This window comes from Danio rerio, chromosome 4 (genome assembly GCF_049306965.1).
Source record: "Danio rerio strain Tuebingen ecotype United States chromosome 4, GRCz12tu, whole genome shotgun sequence".
Classification (NCBI taxonomy): domain Eukaryota; kingdom Metazoa; phylum Chordata; class Actinopteri; order Cypriniformes; family Danionidae; genus Danio; species Danio rerio.
The window spans coordinates 4,334,393-4,362,164 of NC_133179.1; the positions used below are offsets into that span (position 1 = coordinate 4,334,393).

General features: G+C 37.2%; 1 protein-coding gene across 2 annotated transcripts; it reads left to right on the forward strand.

The window, feature by feature from the left end:
- Window positions 1–3,515: 3,515 nt before the first annotated feature.
- gpr37b (G protein-coupled receptor 37b) lies at window positions 3,516–25,221 on the forward strand. Of its 2 annotated transcripts, XR_012401635.1 has the most exons (3): window positions 3,516–4,980; window positions 21,300–23,832; window positions 24,764–25,221. XR_012401635.1 is itself a non-coding variant. In NM_001144049.1 (2 exons), the coding sequence occupies exons 1-2, from the start codon at window positions 3,976–3,978 to the stop codon at window positions 22,128–22,130; spliced, it is 1,836 nt and encodes a 611-aa protein (NP_001137521.1). In that variant the 5' UTR covers window positions 3,929–3,975. The 2 variants fall into 2 exon arrangements, 1 of the variants encoding a protein (NP_001137521.1); NM_001144049.1 differs by lacking the exon at window positions 24,764–25,221 and having other exon boundaries at window positions 3,929–4,980; window positions 21,300–22,130.
- Window positions 25,222–27,772: the final 2,551 nt, after the last annotated feature.

A 27,772-nucleotide genomic window follows, 5' to 3' on the forward strand; every position in this document is an offset into this window, starting at 1 on the left:
CCTATTGCCTAGTGATGAAAACAACTGTTTGTAATGCTGTCGTGCCTATAGATTTAGAGTTAAACCACTCCCATAAAAACAAGCGCATTACAGTAAAACGCTGTTAGACTTTTCATGAAACCCTTAATAAAGTTAAAGTTAGAATCATTAGATTTGTTTTTTATTTTTCAGATTCCCCAAATGATGTTTAACAGAGCAAGAAAATTTTCACAGTACTTCCTAAAATATTTTGTCTTCTGGAGAAAGTCTTATTTGTTTTATTTTGGCTAGAATAAAAGCCATTTTTTTAAACCCTTTTAAGGTCAACCTAATATTTTAGGTGTGACTTTTTAACATTCTGTAAGGGGTCTACAGATGAAAAATAGCCATTCTTGGCTAATTCTGGCACATTTTACAGTAATGTTTATTAATGTGCATTGACCCTGTAAACAAATAAACTAAACTAAACTAAACGGTGCGATGCAGTGGCTCAGCACTCACATCAAGTCCCGGCCGGGCCAGTTGGCATTTCTGTGTGGAGTTTGCATGTTTTTATTTTTTATTTTCTTTATTTGCAGAAGAATACAAATGTATGTATATATATATATATATATATATATATATATATATATATATATATATATATATATATATATATATATATATATATATATATATATATATATAAAGCCAAAATGTGCAGGAAGAGGCAAAAAGCCCAAAATGCTTATTTAGAGCCTCTACCTAAATTATAATAACAAAAACAATTCCATTCAACAAATCGACACCTTATTATAAGGTTCTATCTGACGTTTTTGTCAAAATTGAGTATTAAAATAGTATTAAATTACAACTTATTTACATTATGGGATGTTTTTAATAAGTTATTTACATTTTAAGACCTTTTATTTAAATAAACAAATGTTACAAACATACTGTTTGCTATATGGAATGCAAAAACTTTGAAGCTCAATATCTTTAAATCATTCAGAACGCAGAAAGAACCTTATAATTCCAAAGGGACGAAATGCTAAATTCCAATTCCAAGTGAGTAATAATACACACAGATAGCATTACAAAATCACATACACACAACCATAATTAGAAATCATACAATACAATAAAATTCTTGCAAAATTACAAAACAACAATAAAGTGATTTCTTATGCATCTCTTAAAACCTGTTAGAGGAAAAAAAAATGTTATATGGGATCAATCATTTTATAATGTAATACCCCTAAATCTAATCGAGTATTGTGCTGTACTTGTATAACCTTTGGGAAAATGAAAACTTGAAAACTGACAAGTAAAATAACAATGAACCTGTCAATTTACTTCTGAAATGATCTGTCATGTTGCCTTCATTTGAATTGAAAAATTTTAATATCATATATGGAAAGAAGATGGAGTTTCTGAAATGAAATAGTGACAGGAGTAAATGAATTTGAGTTGCAATTCCTACAAAATGCTTTTGAAGAAAAAAAAATTGAAAAGTAGTAGAGAAAGTACATGCTCAAATTATATTGCAATACTGTCTCCTTGTGTTAGCGTGGGTTTCCTCCGGGTGCTCCAGTTTCCCCCACAGTCTAAAGACATAGGCTATAGAATTGGATGAACTAAACTGGTCATAGTGTATGAGTGTGAGTATTAATGAGAGTGTATGGGTGTTTCCCAGTAGCTGGAAAGGCATCCGCTTTGTAAAACATATGCCAGAATAGTTGGTGGTTCATTATGCTGTGGCCACTTCTGAAATAAAGACTAGCAAAATAAAAATGAATGAATATACTGGCAAGCTAATAATTCTGATTTCAACTGCATGTAAACATCCGGTCCAAACGCAAAAACCATTTTAAAAATTCCAAATCACAAAAAATGTTTCCATCAGCCTTTAATTTTGTATTAACGTTGATATTAAGCAGCTGAACTCCATGCTTATATCTGGCAACAAAGTTTCACTACTAGCAAAGTCTGTGCCAACTTGTGTTCTGCGCCTGGCTTCCGTTTTACACTGCTAAACTCTGAATGACCAGCAGGACTTAGAGGCAAAACTTTGGACCAGGCAGAACAAAGAAACTAAAGCATGTCTGTGCTAAATAAGGAAGGTTTCCACATAATCGCTGATGTTATGCAAGGCAGTGAAAGGCTCTTGGCTGTTTGCAAAAGTTCGCCTCTGAGCCCAAGTTTCTGTCCAGCAGGAAACAAACCTGAAGCAAGTCTGCTCTTGCCCTTCCGCTCAAAATACTTTACTCTGTTGTGGCATTGCTACAGGCAAGGAAAACCTGTTCGACATACCAATGCTCTAAAGAGTTCTCTGAAGTAAAAGTAATCTGCTTTAGTGATGTTGTTGACCCAAAAAGTGGACACTTTATACGTTCAGGATGTCGGACGTCAATGCACATGAGAAATACTATAGATAACAATGTTTACTGCACTTAGGCTTCTGAATATTTATAAGTAAATAATTGTGTTTTTTTTTTTTTTTTGCTAAAAATACTAAAATATTTACTGAAATTGTTAAATGTCATTTAAAACTATAATATTATATGATGTATTATATAAATATTATAGGCCTACGCAGAGAGTAAATTAAAATATTAAAGTATTAACTAGCTTTTAATCTCAAGAATGTTGGTGAAGTATTGTTCTGTGTAATTATTAAATTACAGACTTATTGTACGTGGACTTACTGTATTATGTAAAAGAATATATGATCATACTGAATTTGATCATACATTACATTGATTGCTGATTATTGTCAAAGTGGTGGTGAAGTATAAATATTTAAAATGATTAGTATTTTGGTTCTTCGTCTCAAATAGAGTATTTTGATAAGTAAATGGCATCAAATGATATTTGTTTTAATTATGGCAGATCAGTTTTATTTATTTAGTTATTATATAAACTAACATATGGGACAAAAACAAGCAAAAATAACATATAAATTCTACTGCTATTATATAAATATTATAAATTCTATTATCAATTATATCAAAATAATAATAATAAATAAATAAAGCTTTTGTTTATGTGTTTGCATATTATGCATATTTATTTTGTTATATCTAATACTATATATATATATATATATATAATTTTATTTAGTATTTTTTGAGTACACTGTGTATACATTATGCAAATACAGAATTTTATTTATATTTTTAATTGCAATTAACCAATTTTTTACAGTGCTAAAATTCACGTTTTCTATTGATACGTTAATTACAAGTATTTATTGTATGACTGCTTAATGCATATGTGCAATATGCACACATATGTTGCAGAAAATGTTAATTGCGCGATTTAATACTGCAGCCTGTGTCCAGTCATATTTGCGCAATATAAGCAGTTTCACATTTCCACTGTGACATTAGGTTATATTTGAACTCGCATAAGCCCGTGTTACACTCATGACTGATCGGATTATGATTCTGTTGACATGCGTAATTACGCATGGTAATGAATGTACTACGCACGGGCGGGGCGGGGTCGCCTCCAGCTGCGGTGGTCCAAGGCGCTGATGCTGATGGATCCGGCTTGACAGAACAAGGTTATCCGCCAGGAGAGAGTCCGTCCATTTTCTTCAGCATTAGCAGCAGCAGATCCCCGCCCGCCCGCTCGCGCCACGGAGCGCGTCCCCGGGACTCCACGCACGGCAGAGGCGCAGGACGAGCACAGGTTGCCGCGCCCAACATAACGCGGGATGCGACCGACTCCTGCAGCTGGCTGGGATGCAGTGCGCTTCAGAAGCACAAACGCAACTAGCGCTTTCATGTAATGTCGCGTGCATGTGAAAATAAGGCACTTTAAGGACGAGGAACGCAAAGAGAGAATCTAGCCGAGGAGGGTTTGCATCCGTGTGGATGTGTAACAGGAAAAGTCGACTGCATGGATTTAATTAGCTCCCACTGATCGTTCACGTGCGAACTTTTCCCCTCCGACAATGTGAAAGAATATCCCGCATTCGAGTGTTATAGAGTGCACACGGACCCGTTGAAGATGCAGATGCTGCTTTTGAGGACGATCTTTTTCGTTGCGGGATGCCCACATGTTTTGCTGCGCGGGGGAAACCGTAACGCACACACCAAAGAGACGGCCAACGTTACTCTTAGGAGCCTTCACGATGCAAAAGCCAGCGCCACACACCCTGCGAGGCATCAAGCCGCGGGTACACCTGCCTTTGACACTATCAGACAGACTTCAGGAGACAACAGCAACTTGTCTTCGCATCTCTGGCTGCTTCTGGAGAGCAAACAGTATGGATACAGACATCTGCTGTCCAACAGAACACACGCGGTCACGGTGAGTGGCTCGAACCCACAGAAGCGCTTGCGGCGGCATAAAAGGAAAAAGTTGAATGGTGAGATGCCCGCTACCATGGGAACAGTCGCTGGACACAATAACTCTAAGCCGTATTCAATGAGCAAGCGAGAGAGAAACCACAGACGCAAAAGAGGCACAAAGGAGCACCACAAGAAAACCTTCAAGAGCTCGAAAAGGGGCCCGAATAAAAGCGCTCCCCCGCTGACACCAGTCGAAACTTATTATAACGCCCTGACATCCTCTTTAACCATGTGGGAACCGCTTCCCAAACCCCAAGCTCTCACCTCCACCGACTTCCCATTCGATCTCACTGAATTCCACACCAAACCCTTAGACGACCCATGGGACGCCACACCAATGACCCCTCCGTATGCTGAGGATGAGGAGAGCATCTTCTTCCCCAATCCTTTCTACCCGGTCACAAGCGAAACATACGGGGCGTATGCAATCACCATCATCTCCGTGCTTATTTTTGCGGTGGGAATAACCGGGAACATAGCAATAATGTGTGTTGTGTGCCATAACTACTACATGAGGAGTATCTCCAATGCTCTTCTGGCCAACCTCGCCATCTGGGACTTTGCACTGCTCTTGTTTTGCCTGCCCCTCGTGGTGTTTCACCAACTCACAAAGACTTGGCTGCTGGGCCAGTTCACCTGTAAAGTCGTACCATATATCGAGGTAAAGGAATCCATATTCACTCATATCAGGGTTTAATGTTTGTGTTGCAAGCATCAATACTTTTTAAACATCTTTAAGCATATAAAAGTTCTCTTGTGGGATGCATAGAGTTTAATAAACATAATATATTATTAAATATATTATTAACTATTTATTGTTTATAATTTCTACATATAAAATTATATGCATTTGAATTCGGTTTTAACATAGACTAATGCATACAATAAATCCGGTAGGAAACAGGTGGCATGTCTGCACTCTTAAAATAAATAAATAATACTATTTACATAATGCATTTATTCAAATAGCTTAAAATCAGCATGACAGATCAGTCCACTTATAGATTTATGAATGCCTAATTACAAGATATATCTATTCATGTTGTGTACAATTGCACAACATAAATTAAAAATGCATCACAAATGGATAAGAAACAGGAACATTATATCAGAGCATTCTTCAAAATATCTTCTTTTCTAGTTCTACTATTTCATGCACTAATGCATTCAGGAGAATTTGCGTTTCTTGCACTGAAGGGTGAGGTATCGAAACCATGGCATGGTGGGTAATTCTGTCTCTTTTGGAGAGCCGTCAGTGCTCCCTGCATGCAAAAGAGCATCCACCCTGCCCTCAGGACACCTGCACTGGCAGTCTGCTCTGACCTCTGTCCCACTGCCGTCACATACTGTACGGTGCAACCATAACCGTTCACTTGACATGAAATCTGCAGGCACCCCGCTGCCATCCACCACACCCAGTTTCAGCAGAGCTCACTTTACAACCAAACACTGCGCCGCTTTAGTGTCAGAGTAATCGTGGATGGAAATCTTGTCCTGTTGCATCTCACACAAACACATATGCAGATCACATTTCATGACAAAAACTAAAAAAGTTATGCTTTGAGGATTTGTTTTTCTTTTTTTTTGTTGTTGTTGCATTGCCTTGCAGCATTATTTTCATGACTATTAGACACTCACCACAAAAACGTTCATAATTATAATGTTATGCATTTGCATAAACCAAACATCACTCTCCTTTAGTGTCCCCCACCCTCCAAAACAAAAAACTAAAAACAAAAAATCAACAGGAATGCATTAGGAAAAATGCCTGAACCTGATTGAATTGTATTTTTCTGAATTGTTTTCATGAAAATTAGGGATTGACTACAGACATTTACATTATTACAATGTTATTAATTTGCAACAATCAAACATCGCCATTATATGGTACAGATATATCCAGATTACATTTCCCTCAGAAAATCAACAAGACAAGATGTGTTTGCATTTAGAAAAATGCATAAAGCCTGCTTTAATTGTATTTAATTAAATGTTTTTTTTTGCTTTATTGCATTGCTTTGCAACATTATTTGCATGGCAATTAGGCATTGACCATACAAATTTGAATATTACAATGTTATGCATTTGCAACAACGAAACATCACCCTTCTTTAGTGTCAGAATATATCCAGATCACAAGAGATGAAGCATATGCATTAAGAAAAATGCCTAAAAGCCTGATTTAATTGTGTTTTTCTGTATTACAGTGCTTTGTAGCATTATTTTCACGACAATTAGGGATTAACTACAGACATTTTTTTAATAATTACAACGTTATGCATTTGCAACAACTAAACTGTCCAAATATATCCAGATCACCCCTAAAAAAATAATAATAATAAAATAAAAATAAAATATCGATAAGATAAGATAAATACCTGAAGCCTGATTTTATTTCATTACATTTCAACATTATTTTCATGACAATTCGGCATTGACCATGAAAAGTTTAATTATTACAACGTTACGCGTTCACAACAAGTAAACACCACCCTTCTTTGGTGTGCAAATATATCCAGATCACATTTCCCTCCCAAAAAGATAAAAAAAAATCAACAAGAAATTATGCATATGCATTAAGAAAAATGCCTGAAACCTAATTCAATTGTTTATATATGTATATATATATATATATATATATATATATATATATATATATATATATATATATATATATATATATATATATATATATATATACCTTGCCTTGTGACTTTATTTTCATGACGATTAGGGATTGTCCACAAAATGTTTATTATTACAATGTTATGCTTTTGCATCAACCAAACACCACCCTTTTTTAGTGCCCAAATATATCCAGATCACATTTCCCCCAAATATCAACAAGTGATGATGCATATGCATTAGGAAATGCCTGAAACCGGATTTAATTATATTTTGCTTTATTTCATTGCTTTGCAACTTTATTTTCATGACAATTAATGATTGACTGCAAAAAATGTCATTCTTACAATGTTATGCATTTGCAACAACCAAACCTCACCCTTCCTCAGTGTCCAAAATATCCAGATCACCCCCCTGCCACAAAAAATCAACAAGAGATGATGCATATGCATTAAGAAAAATGCCTGAAACCTGATTTAATTGTGTTTTTCTGTATTGCATTGCTTTGTAACATTATTTTCATGACAATTAGGGATTAACTACAGACATTTTTTTAATTATTACAACGTTATGCATTTGCAACAACTAAACATCACCCTTCTTTAGTGTCCAAATATGTCCAGATCACATTTCCCTCCATTAAAAATCAACAAGTGATGATGCATATGCATTAAGAAAAATGCCTGAAACCTGATTTAATTATATTTTGCTTAATTTCATTGCTTTGCAACTTTATTTTCATAACAATTAGGGATTGACTGCAAAAAATGTCATTCTTACAATGTTATGCATTTGCAACAACCAAACCTCACCCTTCTTTAGTGTCCAAAAACATCCAGATCACCCCCTGCCACAAAAAATCAACAAGAGATGATGCATATGCATTAAGAAAAATGCCTGAAACCTGATTTAATTGTGTTTTTCTGTATTGCATTGCTTTGCAACATTATTTTCATGACAATCAGGCCTTGACTACAGAAATGTTCACTATTATAATGTTATGCATTTGCAACAACCAAACATCACCCATATTTAGTGTCCAAATATATCCAGATCACATTTCTCCTAAAAAAATCTACAATAAATAATGCATATGCATTAGGAAAAATGCCTGAAGCCTGATTTAATTGTATTGTTCCTTTATTGCATTGCATTGCAACATTGTTGCCATGACTATTAACTACTGACCCTCTCAAAATTAGCATTTTTGTAATGTGTAATTGTAATTATTTATTCTTTTTGATTCTCATGACAGTGTTTGCTACTGCAACATGGTCATTTGCACACTAATGCAATAATTTAAATGAAACCAGTGTTTAATGATTTTATTTAAATACTGTAAAACAGTTCTAAAAAAAACAACCATGATAAACGAGTACATCACAAATTCCATTTAATTTCACATTAGTGTAGTTAGATTACAGTAGAAGTGATTAATTGTCTTGAAAACAATATCGTAATGCCAAACATCTCGTGCTGGATTCAGATCACACACTAGTTTTCTTAGTTTAGCTGTGTCGGGTTGTGATTTTTAACTCAAGGCAAGAATCATGTCATTGCTTTCCTGACCAATCACTGCTTGTTCTCTTTAATGAGTGATGTCATTGTGATGAATGCAGGGCTATGGCTGTTTCATTGTGCTTGAAAGTGGAAAAGCTTCTGTTGATGCAAATTACAGATGGGACATAACCTAAATGAAAAATTCAATGAAAGCACTTCAGTTGCATTGTTGTGAAGCATCCCAGATGTTGCTCCAGACTACTATTCATGACTGATGCATGCTGGCAAAAATGCTGAAAGTTAAAGCTCTGACTGGCAGATTTAAACTCTTGATATCTGTCAACCACAAATATGAATCTCACAGAAGCTTGATTTTTTTAAAATACATTTTAGCTTTTTTTCAATCTTCTCTATCTCTATTCTATCGATTTTTTTACTCATTCACTGTAGTATATCTACAGTAGTCAACATTTGAAGTGGATGTTGAAATGTAACTGATGCATGCTTGCAAAAATGCTGAAAGTAAAAAAAAAAAAAAAGCTCTGATTGGCAGATTTTAACTCTTGATATCTGGCAACCACAGCTAAGGAATCTTGTTGAAGCTTGATTTTTGTTTAAGATTTTAGTTTTTTTAGTTTTAAATATATTTTAGCTTTTTTTTATCTATTCTATTTCTATTTTTTATCTCATTTACTGTAGTATATGTAGAGTAGTCAACACTTGAAGTGGATGTTAAAGTGTCATGGATGCATGCTTGAGAGTAAAAGCTCTGATTGGCAGATATAAACTTTTGATATCTGGCAACCACAAGTATGAATCTAATTGAAGCTTGATTTTTGTTTAAGTTTTGAGTTTTTTTTATTATTATTTTTAAATACATTTTAGCTTTTTTATCTCCTCTTTTTCATTCTTTTTTTAATCTCATTTACTGTAGTATATCTAGAGTAATCAACATTTGAAGTGGATGTTAAAGTGTCACTGATGCATGCTTGCAAAAATACTGAAAGTAAAAGCTCTGACTGGCAGATTTAAACTTCTGATATCTGGCAACCACGTGTGTGGTATTTCATAGAATCTTTAGTTTTGTTTGATATTTAAGATTTTTTTTTGTTTACTGTAGTATATCTACATTTGAAGTGGATGTTGAAGTGTCACGGATGCATGCTTGAGAGTAAAAGCTCTGATTGGCAGACTTAAACTTTTGATATCTGGCAACCACAAGCATGGAATTTTGTTTAAGATTTGAGTTTTGCATTTTTAAATACATTTGAGCTTTTTTTTATCTCCTCTTTTTTCATTATTTTTAAATCTCATTTACTGTAGTGTATCCAAAGCAGTCAACATTTAAAGTGCATGTTAAAGTGTCACTGATGTATGCTTGCAAAAATACTGAAAGTAAAAGCTCTGACTGACATATTCAAACTCTTGATATCTGGTCCCTGTTTCTAGATTTTCTGGATGAGACTTAACAGTTGTGCCTTTTGAGACTGCTCGCCCCTTACCGTACGTTCACACCGAAAGCGGCGAGAGCGTCAAAATAGCCGGAAGTCATTCATTTTCAATGAGAGCCGGCGGCGATAGGCGACGATAAGCGGCGAGGAGCAGCGCGGCGCGTCTTCGCCGGCGTGAGCGTCGAGGAGAGTTGAAATGAAGTCAACTTTATGGTAATGAGCTATGACGCGGTTCGGCGGCAAGCAATCAGAATAAAGACGTCCACCGCTTGATAGCAGTTCAGGGAACACAGACCTGTGAACTTTGGTTCCGACCACAGTTGTTCCCAAGGGTTTGATTATTGCGGTCGCCGGATTTCCAATTATTTACAATGTTTTCTTACAGGAACATACATTAAATAAGTTACTGGCGAGTTACTGATGTTCATCAATGTTATGTAAATTTATCTTTAAAAAGCGGGAATCTCACGCGATGTGACAGTACAAAACAGTACTGCTGCTTCAGGATATTTCAGACATATGGACACATATTGGATAAATAGAGCAAAGCCACACCACATGCAACTTGATCTTCCATTGTTATATGAATTTGATAAGAAGTGCGCAACATTTTCACGCTAAAAACATGTCTTATGCGGGAATGTAACTGATAATGCTGCAACGGCTCCTTTAAGTACGAGATCAATGTAGCGAGTTTTGACGCTCTCACCGCCGGAGCTGAAGGCAGACAGCGTTGTCGCCAGGGCGGCCAGAGCGACCTTGGACGCTCTCGCCGCTTTCGATGTGAACGTACGGTCAATCACTGGTGTACTTGACTAAGATTAAGCAAGTTTTACAAGCAGCATACGGCGTGCTATCAGTGTCGCAGTTTACTCTCTAAACTTCTTTAATAGTTCGGACTTATTGACTACTTCTGTTAATTCACTGAACATGTCAATACTTCTGACTTTGTGCTGCAAATCATTTTTTCACCACATCAATGTCTCCGCCGGTGTTTGCTTCCTCCAGCACTGATGGGTTCTGGGTCGTGTTGTTCTTTTTTCATTGCGTTACATTGTAGGCGAATTAAAAGAAAACTACAAAAATGGCGGTGCAATTTTTTGTCGTCTTCCTACACTATTAGCTGATTCCCGCTCCCATCTGCTCCCGTTAATATTTAATCCTGTACCACCCCAGTCCCATGATTAAAAGCAAAGACAAATGTAGTCTAGACTCTGAATTTGTGAAAATATGTGGCATTTCTGAAAAAAAATGTGCAAATTTTGTGGAGTTTGCTTGATTTTGTGATAGATTATTCATTTTCTTGTCGACTTAGTCCCTTTATTACACCGGGATCGCCACAGCGGAATGAACCGCTAACTTATGCTGCATATTTTTACACAGCAGCTGCAACCCATCTCTGGGAAACATCCACACATACACTACGGACAATTTAGGCTACCCAATTCAAAGTCTTTGGACTGTGGGGGAAACCGGAGCAGCCGGAGGAAACCCACGCGAACACAGGGAGAACTCCACACAGAAACGCCAACTGAGCCGAGGTTCGAACCAGCGACCTTCTTGCTGTGAGGCGACAGCACGACCTACTGCGCCACTGCTTCGCCGCGATAGAGGGATCGCTAAATCCTGAAGGGACTGATTAATGGAGTGTTTGTAGGAAAGTGTCTGGTGCATATAGAGAGGAAGAGGATAGAGCATGTTTTCCACAGGTGGTTTGTCAAACCCACTCACCCATGTAAAGCACACTCAGCATTGCCGATAATTTCCCAGGAACATGTTTATTAGAAAGCGTCTGTTGCATCTAGAGGAAGAGGAAGGAGTGTGTTTTCCACAGGTGGTTTGTCAAACCCACTCACCTGTGTAAATCACACTCAGCATTGCCGATAATTTCCCAGAAACATGTTTATTAGAAAGCGTCTGGTGCATCTAGAGAGGAAGAAGATAGAGCGTGTTTTCCACAGGTGGTTTGTCAAACCCACTCACCTGTGTAAATCACACTCAGCATTGCCGATAATTTCCCAGGAACATGTTTATTAGAAAGCGTCTGTTGCATCTAGTGAGGAAAAACTGTGATCCTTTCTCTGTTCAAACGTACAGGAGCTGTACTTGTGCATACAAAAACGAAAGCTTGAAAGGCTGAGATTCACCCACTCGTTTGCCCTGCAGAACTAGATTGCGTAGGTTGCTTTTGTGAACATGGAGGATGCTTTTTTCCTATTTATTTTTGGAGTTTTGGATTGAGAGCAGGGTGAATGCGGTGGCAGCGGAGATGTCCAGGAGGCTCAGCGTGACAATAGTGAAGCTGAATGAAGACAAGCCACTGCGCACGTGAGCTTTCGGCCTTGTTTGCGTGTGCAGTTATGAATGCTGATAGGCAGTGCCTGCATTTAGGCTAAGTGGTGAGTAAAGTCAGTCTTGAGGGCAAATTGTGAGCGAGTGCTCCGCTGGGAGAAAACGCCTCCAGCTCCATTACTCAAAGCCTCATGTAGCTTAAAAATTCATGCATGCACACTTAAGAATATAACACTGCTGCATGGTGGTTCATGCGAGCTGGAAGTTTGCATCCTTCCTGTCTTACAACTGCTTTTGTTCGAACTTGCTGCTCAGGGGTGGAGATATATGTTGTGGAGTTCAATGGAGCCAGTTGGTCTTGTTTGATCATTGAGTTTGTTTTATTAGAGGTCTGACATTTCTTTCTGCTGTAGGTCAGTAAATCTGAGAGCGGCATGTCGGAGCAGTGTTTTAACTTGACTTGTGTTTTGACTGGCCTTTGGCTTTTGGAGATTACGTCAGTCACAACATGAAGATTTGCAGGAGGGATTTGTTTTATGTGAGCAAAGTGGCTGCAGAGGCGTATTTGACAGATTTGACTTTTGGCTTATAGACCATTTTGAGGGATGTAAACAATAATAACGGTCCTCATGTATTTCCTGTAATATGTTTTTAATTTCCATAGCTTTTAAGAATCCAAAAAGGTTTGAATATTGCTAAATAACATTACGGCAGCCATTTTAACATTAAGATATGATTGAATAGCCTTTTATTACAGTTATGAAACAGTTTGGCAGTAAGCAGGAAATCTTCATGGGCCAGTGACACCACCACATTGAAGTGGTCTATAGCAATTTAATAAATAAAAATACTTTAGCCACTGCATAGCGGCATCCTCAGTAGGGCTGGGCCAATATATCATATTGAATCACGATCAAATTTGTCAATACCAATAAGCTCTGGACTTTGATATAAGAGCCAATCGCACAGAAATGTACAACAATGGGAATCTACTGAAAATGTATCTGCTAATTATATTATGCCATTCAATGGACCCTCTATTTTTTCTGGCTTCATTGTTGGGATACTTTTTAAATGCGGAAGCATTAACAGCTTGTATCGAAATATATATCTTTATCGTTCAGTATGGAAATTTACTTTACTTAAAAAAGTGAGTAAACCAATTGTAATTTGGATTCATTTTTATAATTATCAACATTTACTTAATGTCAAGGCTACAGGTTTATTCACTTTTTTAAGTACCGTCAACTTATAGTTTTAAAAGCAAAAGGTTTAATCATTATTTTAAGTAAAGTCAACTAATAATTTTTCACAGTGTAGTAAAGCAAACCATTAATTGTTTGCTTGTTTATATATTTATTTATTGAAGTATCATTTAATATATTGTGTTTATTTGTTTATTTAAATTGTATTTTAATTTGAGGCCAAATTGTGAGCTCCACTAGGAGAAAATGCCTCCAACTCCATTACTCAAAGCCTATTTTTATGTTCATTCTCCAAATAAAATGTAGTGAGGGTTTTATTTAATATATTTTTTGTTCTGTTTTCATTTTCCAAATCTCGTCTAAGAAGAGACACAAATATTATTTATTTTGTTTTATTTTGTTTTCACTCTCCAAACCAGTTTTCACAATAATAGTCTCTGCTGTTTATTTTATTATTTTTTATTTTATTTTATTTTATTTTATTTTATTTTATTTTTTATTTTATTTTATTTTATTTTATTTATTTATTTTTATTTTATTTTATTTTGAAAAAGAACTGCCCCAGTGACCGCTTTTATAGCATTTTCGAGAGACTGAAATATTGCTGTTGTTTTTTGTTTTTAGTTTTCTTGTTACAGATTTTATTAGCTTTCCAGTCTATTAGTAACCCACTTCATGCCTTGATGCAGTCTCATTTGTAGTCATGTAGACATAGTCTATAGACTTAGGCTGCATCTGAAATTGTCTACTACTCAGTAGGTACTGCATTTGAATTTAAACGTACGACTCGGCCATTAGAAAAGTACGTTCTATACAGTAGAACGTACTCCATTTTGACATCATCACATATCCGCATCGGTTGCTACGCTTCTCTCCCACTTTAAATTCTCTTACCATGCATCATGGAATAGTATAGCGTCTATTCGATGTGTATTTTAGAATAGTAGGTTATCCAGGTATTTCTTGCATGTCGTTTTTTCGAATTCTATGAATACTACTCAGTTCGCATGCTGTTTTTAGCGTACTATACAGTGTGGAAATATGTGATTTCGGATGCAGCAATAGTCTTCATTATGCTTGCTTTGTTTACTGCTGGTTGCTAGGTTACCAATACTACAGTCAGCCACTCTAACAACTTGATGGAAGTGCATCTTTTTAGTGAATCAATTCACTTCACATTAGGATACAAACCGGTCTACTGTCTTCATTAATCATCCTAAATATTAAGTTCTACACCTTCCTTTTTAATATGTTATATAGCCTACAACTTTTCACAAATATGTTAAATCTTGTGACAAAATTGGGTTTATGTATTTGGTTTATACTGTAAAAAATCTTATGAGAAATAAGGCATGGCAACATTTTTGTTGCTGTTGTTTACCTTAAAGAGATAGTTCACCCAAAAAAAGAAAAATTCTGTCTGTATTAACCTTTGCTTGTTTCATACCGGTTTGCATTTTGAGAGAGTGAAATATTGCTGTTGTTTTATTTTTATTTTTCTATTGTTACAGATTCCGTTAGCTTTCCAGTCCATTAGTAACCCACTTCATGTTTGTGTTTTTAATCCAGGCTGTTGACGCCCTTACTAATGCTCTGAATTTATGATGCAGAATATGTATTTGTTTCATTCTGTGGTCATCATATATTACAGTATTAGTGTAATCGCTTTCGTCTCTGGCGCGCTCATGCCTCGGTGCCGTCTCATTTGTCAGTATGTAAGAATTATTGCCCTTGCTTCTGGCGGCAACCCAAAAAAGGGCCTCCAATCCGAAACCCTCAGTTAAACCAGATTAATAACCAGCACCTCCATGGTTCTAGAGAGCTTCTTAATCAGAGAATTAATGAGCCGTTAGTAAAGACCATCACAGACAACGCCATCAGCACCTGCTGCTCGAAAACCTGTAGGCTAGAAGACGCCTGTGAATGTGAGGGTTTGGTCGCGGTCGGGACTGTTAGCTTGAGCATGAGGTGCGCAGAGAGACCTGAGATTTGATTACTGTGAGAGGAAAGGAGAATATGAGCTTTAAACCACATGACCGCCATTCGTGAATCACAGAGATAGTGCTCTTCACTTATTAAGGATTATCTGACTAGCTGGCCGTCCATCTTTCTGTGTTAAATTTGAAGTATGAGAAAGGAGAAAATGTTCATGTTTGCATTACAATTCAGTTTAATTGTAAATAAAAATAAACTTAAATTAGCATGTTTGTAAATGTTGGCATAAGGTGGTTTTGGACTTGTACGAAAATTGGTTCATGTGAATAATAGGAGAATGAAACACATTTGCTGAATTAACTTTGACTTAGCGAAATTTACATCCATAGCTGTGTCTCATTTCAGAGGCTGCATCCTCCAAAGCAATGGTTCTCAATTGGTTTGGTCATGGGACCCACATTTTTACACGGTTATCAAGCCGCGACTCAAATTTTAAGGAACTATAATATAATTTTAGCAATCATAATTTATTTGTATTTATTTGTTATCATACACAAGTAGTGAAAATTGACAAAATTCACTTGTCAAACAGTACGGTTGTCGCGCGCATTTCAAAATAAAAGTCCAATATAAGCAAAATAAGTTAAAAATTAAACTTTCAATGTTTTTTTGACCACACACCGCGACCCACTAAAAATGTTCCCGCGACCCACTTTTGGGTCATGACCCACCAGTTGTGAAACACTGCTCTAAAGGATGCAGACTTCAAAGGTGACTCCTTCAAAGTCCACACAGGCTGAACCAAGCGTTTTAAAATGAGACATGAGTCATACTCTTTTTGTTTTTGTTTTTTTAAACATGTGTTTAGAAATCCAAGTAAAATAAACTCAATTCATACATTTAAACCGGTGTTTTCCGCTATGAGTTTAGCGATATGAATCTTGGGGCATTCAAGGCCGCGAAGGATGGACCGGTTGTGTCATTAAATACCTGGGAAATGAAAGACGCATTTTGAGGCTTCATTTGAAGGAGCCTTCGAATTTTTCTAAAATGAGCCTTTGTCGTGCCCACCATCCTTCGGAGGATGATGCTTGCTTTGTTCAGGTTTGGTTGCTAGGTTACCAATTCTACAGTCAGCCACTCTAACAACTCGATGGAAAGGTACAGTCTAGATCGAAAAACAAAGTCAGCCGGAAGTGGGATATGCACATCAATATAGCAGCATTTTTATGACACTGTATAACAATAATTCATATTTTTACAGTACTGTTAAGGTTGGGGTGGGGGTAGGCGTTAATAAAATACAATTTATTGGATAATTTAATAGCATAAATAATACTCAGCTACTGTTTTTATGTTACTGTGACGGTTGGGTTTAGGGTTGAGGGTAGACGTTAATAAAATACAATAAATGGGAAATTTTATAAATAATTCTAGTTAATTTCCGGCCGCAGCTGTATCTGATCTTGCAACAACCTAATTCACATTATTTTTTTGGTTTGTTTAGTGCAAACTTTGTAAAGGTTTGTGGTCCCACTTTATATTAAGTGTCCTTAACTACTATGTACTTACATAAAAAAATAAATACAATGTACTTACTGTGTTCATAAAGTATTTGAGAACACTTGTGGTGCTCTTGAGTTGGGATAGGGGTTGGGTTAGGGACAGGTTTGGTGGTATGGGTAGGTTTAGGGTGGGTTAAGGTGTAAGGGATGGCCAACAGTGTATTTACAAATGTTATTACAGAAGTTAATTACAGATGTAATTACATATAGGTATTTAATCAAGCATAAGTACACAGTAAATACATGTATTTACACAAAAAGTACATTGTAACAATCAGTTAATTCCTATGTAAGTACATTTTAGTTAAGGACACTTAATATAAAGTGGGACCAAAAAAAAAAAAGGGTAACCCTAGTCCTAGACTAAAATGTAAGTCTGAGCTGTTTCAACTGAAATAAAATTGCACTGATTGATTTTTAAATATATTAGTGCCTTTGTTTTGTCTCAAGATGCACACCAGTAATGTCTTTTTTCTAAGCATGTTTATAAAAATTTCTTAAATGTCCTAATTGAACTATGGCTTCATCCTGGCTATAGTCTAATCCCTGTCTGTGAAATCGGGCCGTAGAGTGACATGGGGGGAAAAAAAGTTTCCCTAAAATCTGAACAAAAGTGCCACATTTGAATGTCCAGATGCATCCATAAGACAGAACTCTAGTATAATGAGTGTTCATCAGGACATAGTGTGTACAAGTAACCAGTAGTTTGCTATCAGGAAGCGTAATTTTTTTCTGACATGCTGTTAAGAAATTGCTCTTCCTACGAGCCCACGCGGAAAACCAAGATCATTCAGAGTGTCTAATGGGGCGGGATGGATTCATTTCACACCTATGGAAGTAATGCAGCGCCATTACAGCGTCTTAATGGACACAATGGTCCGTAATGGATTCTGAACAGTGTGCTTTTTTTGTCAAAATGATGAAGGATTTAACCAGTCTGCTTTCGGCGATGTGAAAGACGGGCTGGTTTTTGGTTTAGCGAGTGCACAACATCACGAGCGTCGTTCAGCTAATTGTCTCCTCCTTGATGCTGATGAGCCTGATTGCTCTGTAATTATGATAATGAAGACAAACACTTAGTTGCCTCTTTCATTTGGGTTCGTATCATCCGCTGGGACGCAGCTGCTAAAATGTGGCCAAGAATCTCTACAGTTGTCTTCAACTCATTGTGCTGCTTCTTTTGTTTCGCCTGTGTAAATACTCTATCGCAGTGGTTCTCAAACTTTGGTACGTGTACCACTAGTGGTACGCAGGCTTCCTTCTAGTGGTACGTGGATATTTCAAATGTGTCATACGTATACGCTCCATATATTTCACAATTTATCAAAAATGCTTTATATATGAATATGACATATAATAATATTTATTATTTGACATATAGCCTATATTTCTGAGGTCCAGGCAACATTTCCAGGTGTTCATGAATTACCTACTATATGCTAATACTTTAGATTTAAGTATAGCACTTTTCTTTTTACTTTTTATCAACATTAACCTACCATTTTTAAATTTTAAAAGCACATTTTAATTTTAAATGTTGACATTTTTAGTTTGTTTGTTTGTTTTTTACATATAAGCGTTAACGTTCAGACTATTTATAATGTTTAAAATGGCTGACAATAATAAATATTCTTAATAATAGGAATTAATCTGCCACGTTTTAGAACTGTGCAGAGCTGTAGCTGCTTTACTGGGCTTACTACGCCACTGTATTTCAATACTGCTCATTATGGTGGTACTTGGAGAGACAATTTTTTTCTGAGGTGGTACTTGATGAAAAAAGTTTGAGAATCACTGCTCTATCGTATCGGCCAATTTATTGTGGCAGAATGTCTCATTTCGCAATAGGAAAGGGTGAGTTGGGAGAGTTTTGGGCCCCTGTTCTGAATTAATAGCTTGGCCTGCAGGAGGCCGACTCGTCTGTCTTAATAACGCAGCAGATGAAGTCTGTGAATGAGAGAGCTATTTGCTTTTCGTTTAGCAAAACTGCTGCTATGTGTCGAGCGGTTATGAGCGCAGTGTTTACAGCTGTAGGACTGGGTTCAGCTGGATGCCAAGCAGTTTGTTTATGCCACTGGCCTTAAACCATTTACACTAGACGACTACTGTCATATGACGCCGTTCCTAAAGGTATCACTGACAGGCTGTCACCATAGCAACATTTCAAAGGCTGATACCAATAGTGAAATTTGATAAGCGTTAATGTATATAATAAAATGAACTGCTTTTAGGGCGACACGCAGTGGTTAGCACTGTTGCCTCATTGCAAGAAAGTCGCTGGTTTGAGTCCTGGCTGTGTCAGTTGGCAAACCTGTCTGGAGTTTGCATGTTCTCCCCGTGTTAGCGTAGGTTCCCTCCGGGTGCTTCAGTTTCCCCCACAGTCCAAACACATGCGCTATAGGTGAACTGAATAAACTAAATTGGCAGTAGTGTATGAGTGTGAATACTTGTGTATGGATGTTTCCCAGTTTTGGGCTGCAGCTGGAAGGGCATCCACTTTGTAAAACATATGCAAGATTAGTCGGCGGTTCATTCTGCTGTGGCGACCCCTGATGAATAAAGGTACTAAGCCGAAGGAAAATGAATGAATTAATGAATAAAATGACACATTTTATGAATTTACACAATCAAAAATACAATCAAAACATAATCAAAAATACATTTTAAATAATATATAACATAAATTGTAACTAATTTATAATTTAATCGAAACATTCTATATGTATATTAATTTATTTGCATAAGTGTTTCATAACTTTTCATTCGTTTTTATGTAATTGCCTGAAATGTTGTTTACGTAAATTATATTATTATTTTATTACTAATATTTGTATTTCTGATTTATCTTTGTTATGAAGAATATTTAAAGAATTTATATATATATATAAAGTAACAAAAATAGCAAAGTTATGAAGCAAAAAATTTTTTTTTATTGCAATTATTGTTTTTTTAGGATCAGTATAGTAGTGAAAAAAAAATTGTCAGTGGTGGAAAGAGTACTGAAAATCATATTTAAGTATAAGTACCATAACTTGCCCAAAAATGTGGTGCATGTTGAGTAAAAGTATCTGTTGTAAATATTACTCAAAGTAAGTACTCGAGAGTAGTGAGTAGTGAGTATTATGCAGTAGAAAGCTGATACATTTACATGTCATTTGTGAATTTGTGCAAACGTAACATTCTGTAGTGCATTCATTTTTGCCCAGCAGGCACACAATGTCATAAGATGGTAATATTAGGTTAGATTTAGTTTGTGACGTCAGGTGACCAAAATTCAATGGCTAGCGTCTAAAGACAACATTATTTTGATGTCCAATAACGACGTCAAATTACATTGATTTTAGGTTGTGTTGGAAAGTGACTAAAATCCAACGTTAAGCCAACATCTTAAACCAATGCCATATTGACATCAAATACTGACATTTATTCAACAGGTGTGGCCACCAAAATCCAATTTCTGAGGACAATTTTGTCATATAAACAAATGCATATGATAATTTAGCCTCTCACAGTAGTGACTGCACTTTGAAGGAAAGTAGTGCAGTAAAAGTGTCAATACTGAATTAAAAATGTACTCAAAGGAAAGTAAAAGTGCACGTTTATAAAACTACTTAGTAAAGTACAAGTCTTGAGAAAAACTACTCGATTACAGTCATTTGAGTGTTTGTAATTTGTTACTTTACATTGTACTTTATATTGAATTCATATGTACTTTAGGTATGAATATATGGTAGTTTAATAATGAAATTTGGAATTTTTAAAGATCAATACAGTAGTTGAGTTCCATCCCTTTTAACAAACAATCTATTTATTTTATTCCCCCCTAGGTGGCGTCTCTCAGCGTGACCATGTGTCCATATTTTATGAATTTACGCAATCAAAAATACAGTCAAAACATAATCAAAAGTACATTTTAAATAATATAAAACATTAATTGTGACTAATTTATAATTTAATTGAAACATTCTATATGTATATTAATTTATTTGCATAAGTGTTTCATAATTTTTCATTCTTTTCTATGTAATTGCCTGAAATGTTGTTTACGTAAAATATCTTTTTTTTATTTAATATTATTTTATTACTAATATTTGTATTTCTGATTTATCTTTGTTATGAAGAATATTTAAAGAATTTAAATATATATAAAGTAACAAAAATAGCAAAGTTATGAAGCAAAAAATCATGACGGCGTTTTTTTGCTGAACATTTTTTACTTTTTACTTTTACAGTCATTTGAGTATTTGTAGTTTGCTACTTTACATTGTACTTTATATTGTATTCATATGTACTTTAGGTATGAATATATAGTAGTTTAATAATGAAATCTGGAATTTTTTAAGATCAATACAGTAGTTGAGTTCCATTCCTTTTAACAACCAATTTATTTATCTTATTCCCCCCTAGGTGGCGTCTCTCGGCGTGACCACCTTCACCCTGTGCGCTCTCTGCATCGACCGTTTCCGAGCTGCCACCAACGTCCAGATGTACTACGAAATGATCGAGAACTGCACCTCCACCGCCGCCAAGCTGGCCGTCATCTGGATCGGTGCCTTACTCCTGGCCCTCCCCGAGCTCCTAATCCGACAGCTGGTCTCCGAAAACGGCGACAATACGGTGGACGACCCTACATCCGAACGCTGCCTAATCCGCATCTCCACCTCACTCCCGGACACCCTCTACGTGTTGGGTTTGACCTATGAAGGTGCTCGATTGTGGTGGTGTTTCGGCTGCTATTTCTGCCTGCCCACGCTCTTCACTATTGGGAGCTCGGTGGCGACAGCTAGACGCATCCGACGTGCAGAACGTGGCTGCGCAAGAGGCAACAAGAAGCAGATCCGACTGGAAAGCCAGATGAACTGCACTGTAGTTGCATTGGCGATCGTTTACGGTGCTTGTGTGGTGCCTGAAAATGTGTGCAACATGGTTTCGGCGTATATGGCGGCTGGAGTCCCGCAGAGCACAATGGCGCTGTTGCATCTGCTCAGTCAGTTGCTGCTGTTTCTGCGAGCGGCTGTGACGCCGGTGCTGCTGCTCTGCCTCTGCAGACCCTTCGGTCGGGCTTTTCTGGAGTGCTGCTGCTGCTGCTGTGCTGATGCATGCGGGATCGCGGCTCATTCTTCTGCCACGGCTAGCGACGATAATGAGCACGAATGCACGACTGAACTGGAGCTGTCGCCGTTCAGCACTATGCGCAGAGAGATGTCCAACTACACCGCGACTGGATCGCACTGCTGAGCCCGCAACTGTACTGCGACTAGCACACGCTTCTGTCTGACCTGTGTACATACAGTCACCACACACCCATGTGTTGAAAAAAGAAAGAAAGAAACCAACAGTAATGTAGACTGACTTTTTTTTTTTTTTTTTGTATAATTGTTCTTAATATATATATGAATATATATACTGAACTAGCGACTGCTTTACTTTTGCAGTTTTCTGTTATTATTATTGTTTTTTTGCACTGCCAAACACTTTAGCTTTCTCTTCACTTGGTTTTCACACTCTTATTACATCGTGTCTACGCTGGAAGCCATTAGCTTTGGATCATGATTCGTTACGATTGAATTCATTTAGTAAACATGCAGCAATGTTATCTCTGACTGGAGTGCAATCTAAACAAACACCAATGGCAAATTTGAGGTAAAATGTTAAAATTTACACTAAATACTGTATAAATACTGTAAAAATATGGTATCTCTTGCCGAAAACTGCATGAGCTTCATGTGAAACATGTTTGAAATGCATTTGGAACAGACTGAAATTGTGGTTTTGAAACGTTTTCATGTTGTTTTTTGCATGTTTCCCAGTGATGGGTTGCAGCTGAAAGGGCATCCGCTGCATTAAACATATGCTGGACAAGTTGGCAGTTCATTTCGCTGTGGTGACCCTGGATTAATAAAGGGACAAATCCAAAAAAGAAAATGAATGAATGACAGATTTTATGGGAATAAAATGTTCCATTACCATATGTTTCAGGTCTGTTCTAGATGTATTTCACGTGATTTTAACGTGATTTCCTTTGAGGAAAGTTAAACATTATTTCTGTTTGGGCTTAAAGATACTGTAATATAAAATATATAATAATATGCTTTAATAAACATTGGCGATGCGGTGGCGCAGTAGGTAGTGCTGTCGCCTCACAGCAAGAAGGTCGCTGGTTCGTACCTCGGCTCAGTTGGCGTTTCTGTGTGGAGTTTGCATGTTCTCCCTGCATTCGCATGGGTTTCCTCCGGGTGCTCCGGTTTCTCCCACAGTCCAACGACATGCTGCAGGTACATTGGGTAGGCTAAATTGTCTGGAGTGTTTGAGTGTATGAGGGTGACAGGCCGACCGGAATGTGTAAAAAAGTCGTTATCATATGGACAAGTCTAAATGGAGGACTTGTTCCACAGAGCCGACCCTGCAACTATACGGGACTAAGGCCAAAGAAGAAGAAGAAGAAGATACTTTAATAAACATTCATAAAGATTTATTTTCAAAACAAGCTAACATTTAGAATGGTACATGTTGACCTGAGTAATAATTCAGTCAATAATATAGTCTTTTATAAAGCTGAAACCAAGTTTTTCATGCAAAAAATAGCATGAATTAAAATAATTTTATAAAAGTTTGGTTTACTTTATAATATTTTTGCATAAATGTATAAATATGTCTGTTTCCCCAGTTTCCATTAATCTTGAATATTTAGCTGAGATATAGCTATTTAAAAAATCTGGAACTTGAGTGTTAAAAAATTGAAGATTAGCTTTAAAGTTGTCTAAGTGAAGTGCTTAGCAGTGCACATTATCAATCAAAAAAATAGATTTTGATATTTTTGCTATAGAAAATTTACAAAATAACATGGAACATGAGCTTTACTTAAGGATTTATGAAATAACAAAATCAACAATTTTGAGTAATAGTCAAAAATACAGCTGTGCAACATAAGACTTTTGTGGTTCAGTCACATTTACTAAACTACCTGACAAAAGTCTTGTCATCGATCCCAGTTGAAAGAGCAACAAATAATAACTTGACTACTAGTTGATCATTTGGAAAAGTGGCAGAAGGTTGATTTTTCAGATGAACCATCTGTTGAGCTGCATCCCAATCATCACAAATACTGCAGAAGACCGACTGGAACCCACATGGACCAAGATTCTCACAGAAATCAGTCAAGTTTGGTGAAGAAAAAATCATGGTTTGGGGTTACATTCAGTATGGGGGCGTGTGAACGATCTGCAGAGTGGATGGCAACATCAACAGCCTGAGGTATCAGGACATTTGTGCTGCCCATTACATTACAGACCACATTAGAGGGCAAATTCTCCAGCAGAATAGCGCTTCTTCTTATACTTCAGCCTCCAGATCAAAATTCCTGAAAGCAAAGAAGGTCAAGGTGCTCCAGGATTGGCCAGCCCAGTCACCAGAAATGAACATTATTGAGCATGTCTGGGGTAATATGAAGGAGGAGGCATTGAAGATGAATCCAAAGAATCTCTGTCCTGCAAGAACGCTTTCTTTGCCATTCCAGATGACTTTATTTATACGTTTGAGTCATAGCAGAGATGTATGGATGCAGTCCTCCAAGCTCATGATGGAGTCAGACACGATATTCATTCTGTTTCCACTGCAGCATGACTTTATATTCTATACTGGACATTATTTCTGTTCAGTGACAAAACTTTTGTCTAAGCAAAGTCGGATCTTATTGTCCTTATTAAATAATTATAAATCAAGGTGTAATCATATTTTATTTTGGTTAAATAAGCGTAATCTAGAGGCCTTTGCCTTTCATATAAGCCACTTCTGATACCAAATGATCAACTATAAGTCTAGTTATTATTTGGAGTTCCTAAAACTTGGGTAGGTGACAAGACTTTTGTCAGGTTAAAATCCATTATTTTTCCAAGCAATTTCAAGGATATCTGTGACCACATAAGTGCTGAAAATGAAGAATAGCTGAACTGAACTCATATCTCCAGTGTGAACCAAACACTATCTAGTTTTCCTCATGTCGATGGCGTCCAGTGTAGACACGGTGTTCCTGTCGCACGGTGTGTTTCTGCATTTACTGAAAGTAACATTTCTCTAATGTTTGTAAATGGCTGTGTGTTGCGTGCCGTGACCTTTCTCTTGATGAAGGTGATTCTTGTGAATCGTTCTTGAAGTCTGTAGAGCAGATGTGTGGGTAACTCACCCGTCCACACCTGTATGTGTCTTAAACCTCCCACACAGTGCTCGTTCTAGTTAACGCTTTCTAAACGTTTTTATATAACCACAACCAAACGTCTCTTTAATAAACAGAACACGTTTGCCGGAAGAACGGCAAACCGCTATATGAAAACGCCTGCGTGCATTTCTTTTGTAGTGTGTGCTAATTCTGGCTTTTGTGTGTTCTCGGAGATAACTCGGAGTGTTTTGCTCGACAAAGATATGTTTTTTTTAAACAGTCACACTCTTTTCCTCTTGCATTATTCAAGGCCAGCAGCACGCATTCGTCCCCGCGTCTGTCTGAGGAATTGTTTATCCACATAAAAGCATTAGCTGTCAGGCTGCACATTGAACAGGCCCCGATGAGATCTTACTCTGCTCCCACGAGCTGGAGAAGGTGCTCTTTTATACTTCACATGTATTTTGAGGAGTCAGAAATGGAGCAATCTGCTATTTTCGGTCCTCTTTGAGGGAAGATGTTGACAGACAGGAACACTCTTTACATATGAAAATCTTTTAGTGCCACGGGTTGATTTGTTGCAGAGTAATCAGACTTTGTGAAAACTGTCACCTACTCATGTTTTATCTCAATCGTGCATGTGGAGAAATGATACGGGAACGCTTTGAATGGTGAAACTCACAAAATCATATCTGAATATGCGACAGTTGGCTCTAAAACCAAGATTACTTCATATAAAAATGAGGACAAATAGGACTAATTACATGAGCATTGAGCACATTTGCCTCAACTTTCTCCTAACTTTAAAGGGCGCCTATGGTGAAAAATCTACTTTTCAAGCTGTTGGGACAGACGTGTGTGTAGGTATAGTGTATAGACCGTCATATTGGGGTGATATAAACACACCCAGTCCTTTTTTTTTCTATTTAACAACATAAAAACGGTGGACCAATTGGAGCGGTTTTCAGAGCGACCGCAACTTTGCGTAGGAGTGCGGTCCCTCCGCCCACCAATATTGATTGACAGGCGCATCACCATATCCTCAGTTTGTTGTTTCACGTCTGCCATTTTCAGTGTGTGAGTCAAAGCAATTTCACTAAAGGAACACCCTTGCTCTATGTTTAGATGTAGGGCTCATTGGGCTCAACACAAGATCAACATTCACCACATGATCGCTCTCATCGGAATTATTGTTTGTAACTTTAGGTGGGTTTTCAAACATGTGTACTTGTCATTTCGTCTACCTTAAACTTCAGCCGTTTGCATTTTTTCGTGATCTCAGAAGCTCCCTGTGATCTTAAAGGGCCATGAAACCCCCTCGTTTCAGCAGGGGGTTTTCACACCTCTACTTTGGAAAAAGTCAGAAAAGTGGGCGTGTCCAGCTCTGTTTAGGGGGAGTGTCGGAGGAACTTAAGTGGGATGGTGTGGGAGTGTCTATTTGGGCACGCGCGAGTTTCAGAGTCAAAATACACACACACACACACACAAACACACACAGACAGGAGAAAGTGATGGTGTTTAACCTACTTGGACATCTGTAGTCAAATTATTTGCCAAATTATTAAATGGTGGACTCTAACTGCAGTTTGGCTCTTTCATTCAGGGAATTCATTCATGTCCCTCGCGACAAACGAGATATTTGATTCGAGGAGCTGCTGTAAGCGTGTATTTTTCATGCAATGTTTGATACCGCACGGCGAATGAGAGAAAAAAAACCTCTGCATTTCTCGGAAACTTAGATGCACACGGCAGGTAGAGTCAGAAAGCCGCGTGTGTTATTCCGATCACTAAATGCGGTGAAAATCCTACACAAGGTTAAAGTTTGGTTGTGGTGCTAACATGTTTACACTCTGTGCAATAGTTAACTTAATTCGATTCGAACAAACTGAATAAACAAAGAGCACTGGTCGCTCACTTACCAAATCTGTAGAGACAGGACAATCACCAGCAACTACTAGAGCCGCGTCTTTAATAAGAGGAGACTAAAGCGAATCCGGATTTCAGCGTTTGCAGATGACAACAGCTCTGAGGTAAACAATATTCCTCGTTAGACATGTAAGTTATTGTTGTCGAGCGTCGCGTACACTGTTAATCCACACGTGACTCCAGCTGAGCTCTCACAGAGAGAAAATGAAAACAAAACTTAACTGCAGCAAACAATAAAAGCAACACTTCACGCTTGTTTTGCCAACACAACGTGGCGTCTCTGTCGTCTAAACACTGTGACAGTAATGAATATTAATGAAGTTGCACAATAGAGCGCGCTGATTGGTTTGAACCAAGCCTTACTCATGCATTAATGCAGCACACTGTAAGACGTAATAAGACACACTCTGGCACAGACGTCCAGTCTGGAATACACACTATTATGTCATGGCCGTGACGCAGCTTCAAAAATTCGTTTCAAACCGGAAGTACGAATTTGCTTGAAATAACGCAAAAACAACCAATTTACACTTTTTATTGAAATATAGGTGTCCTAATAGTGTTTTTAGCAGTAAGGGGCACATATACGACAGCTTAAAAAATGTGTTTTGGTGTTTCGTGACCCTTTAACTAGGTGATTTGGCATTAGCACGAATGACCAAAGGTTTGGCTTAGACAATTTAGCATTTTTGTTACACCTAAAGAAGCCAACCAAGTCCAAAATGACACAAACGTGGAATCTTTTGTATCTCTTGCGCATCTTAATCCATTTCCAATGTGGATAAACACACACTGTAGT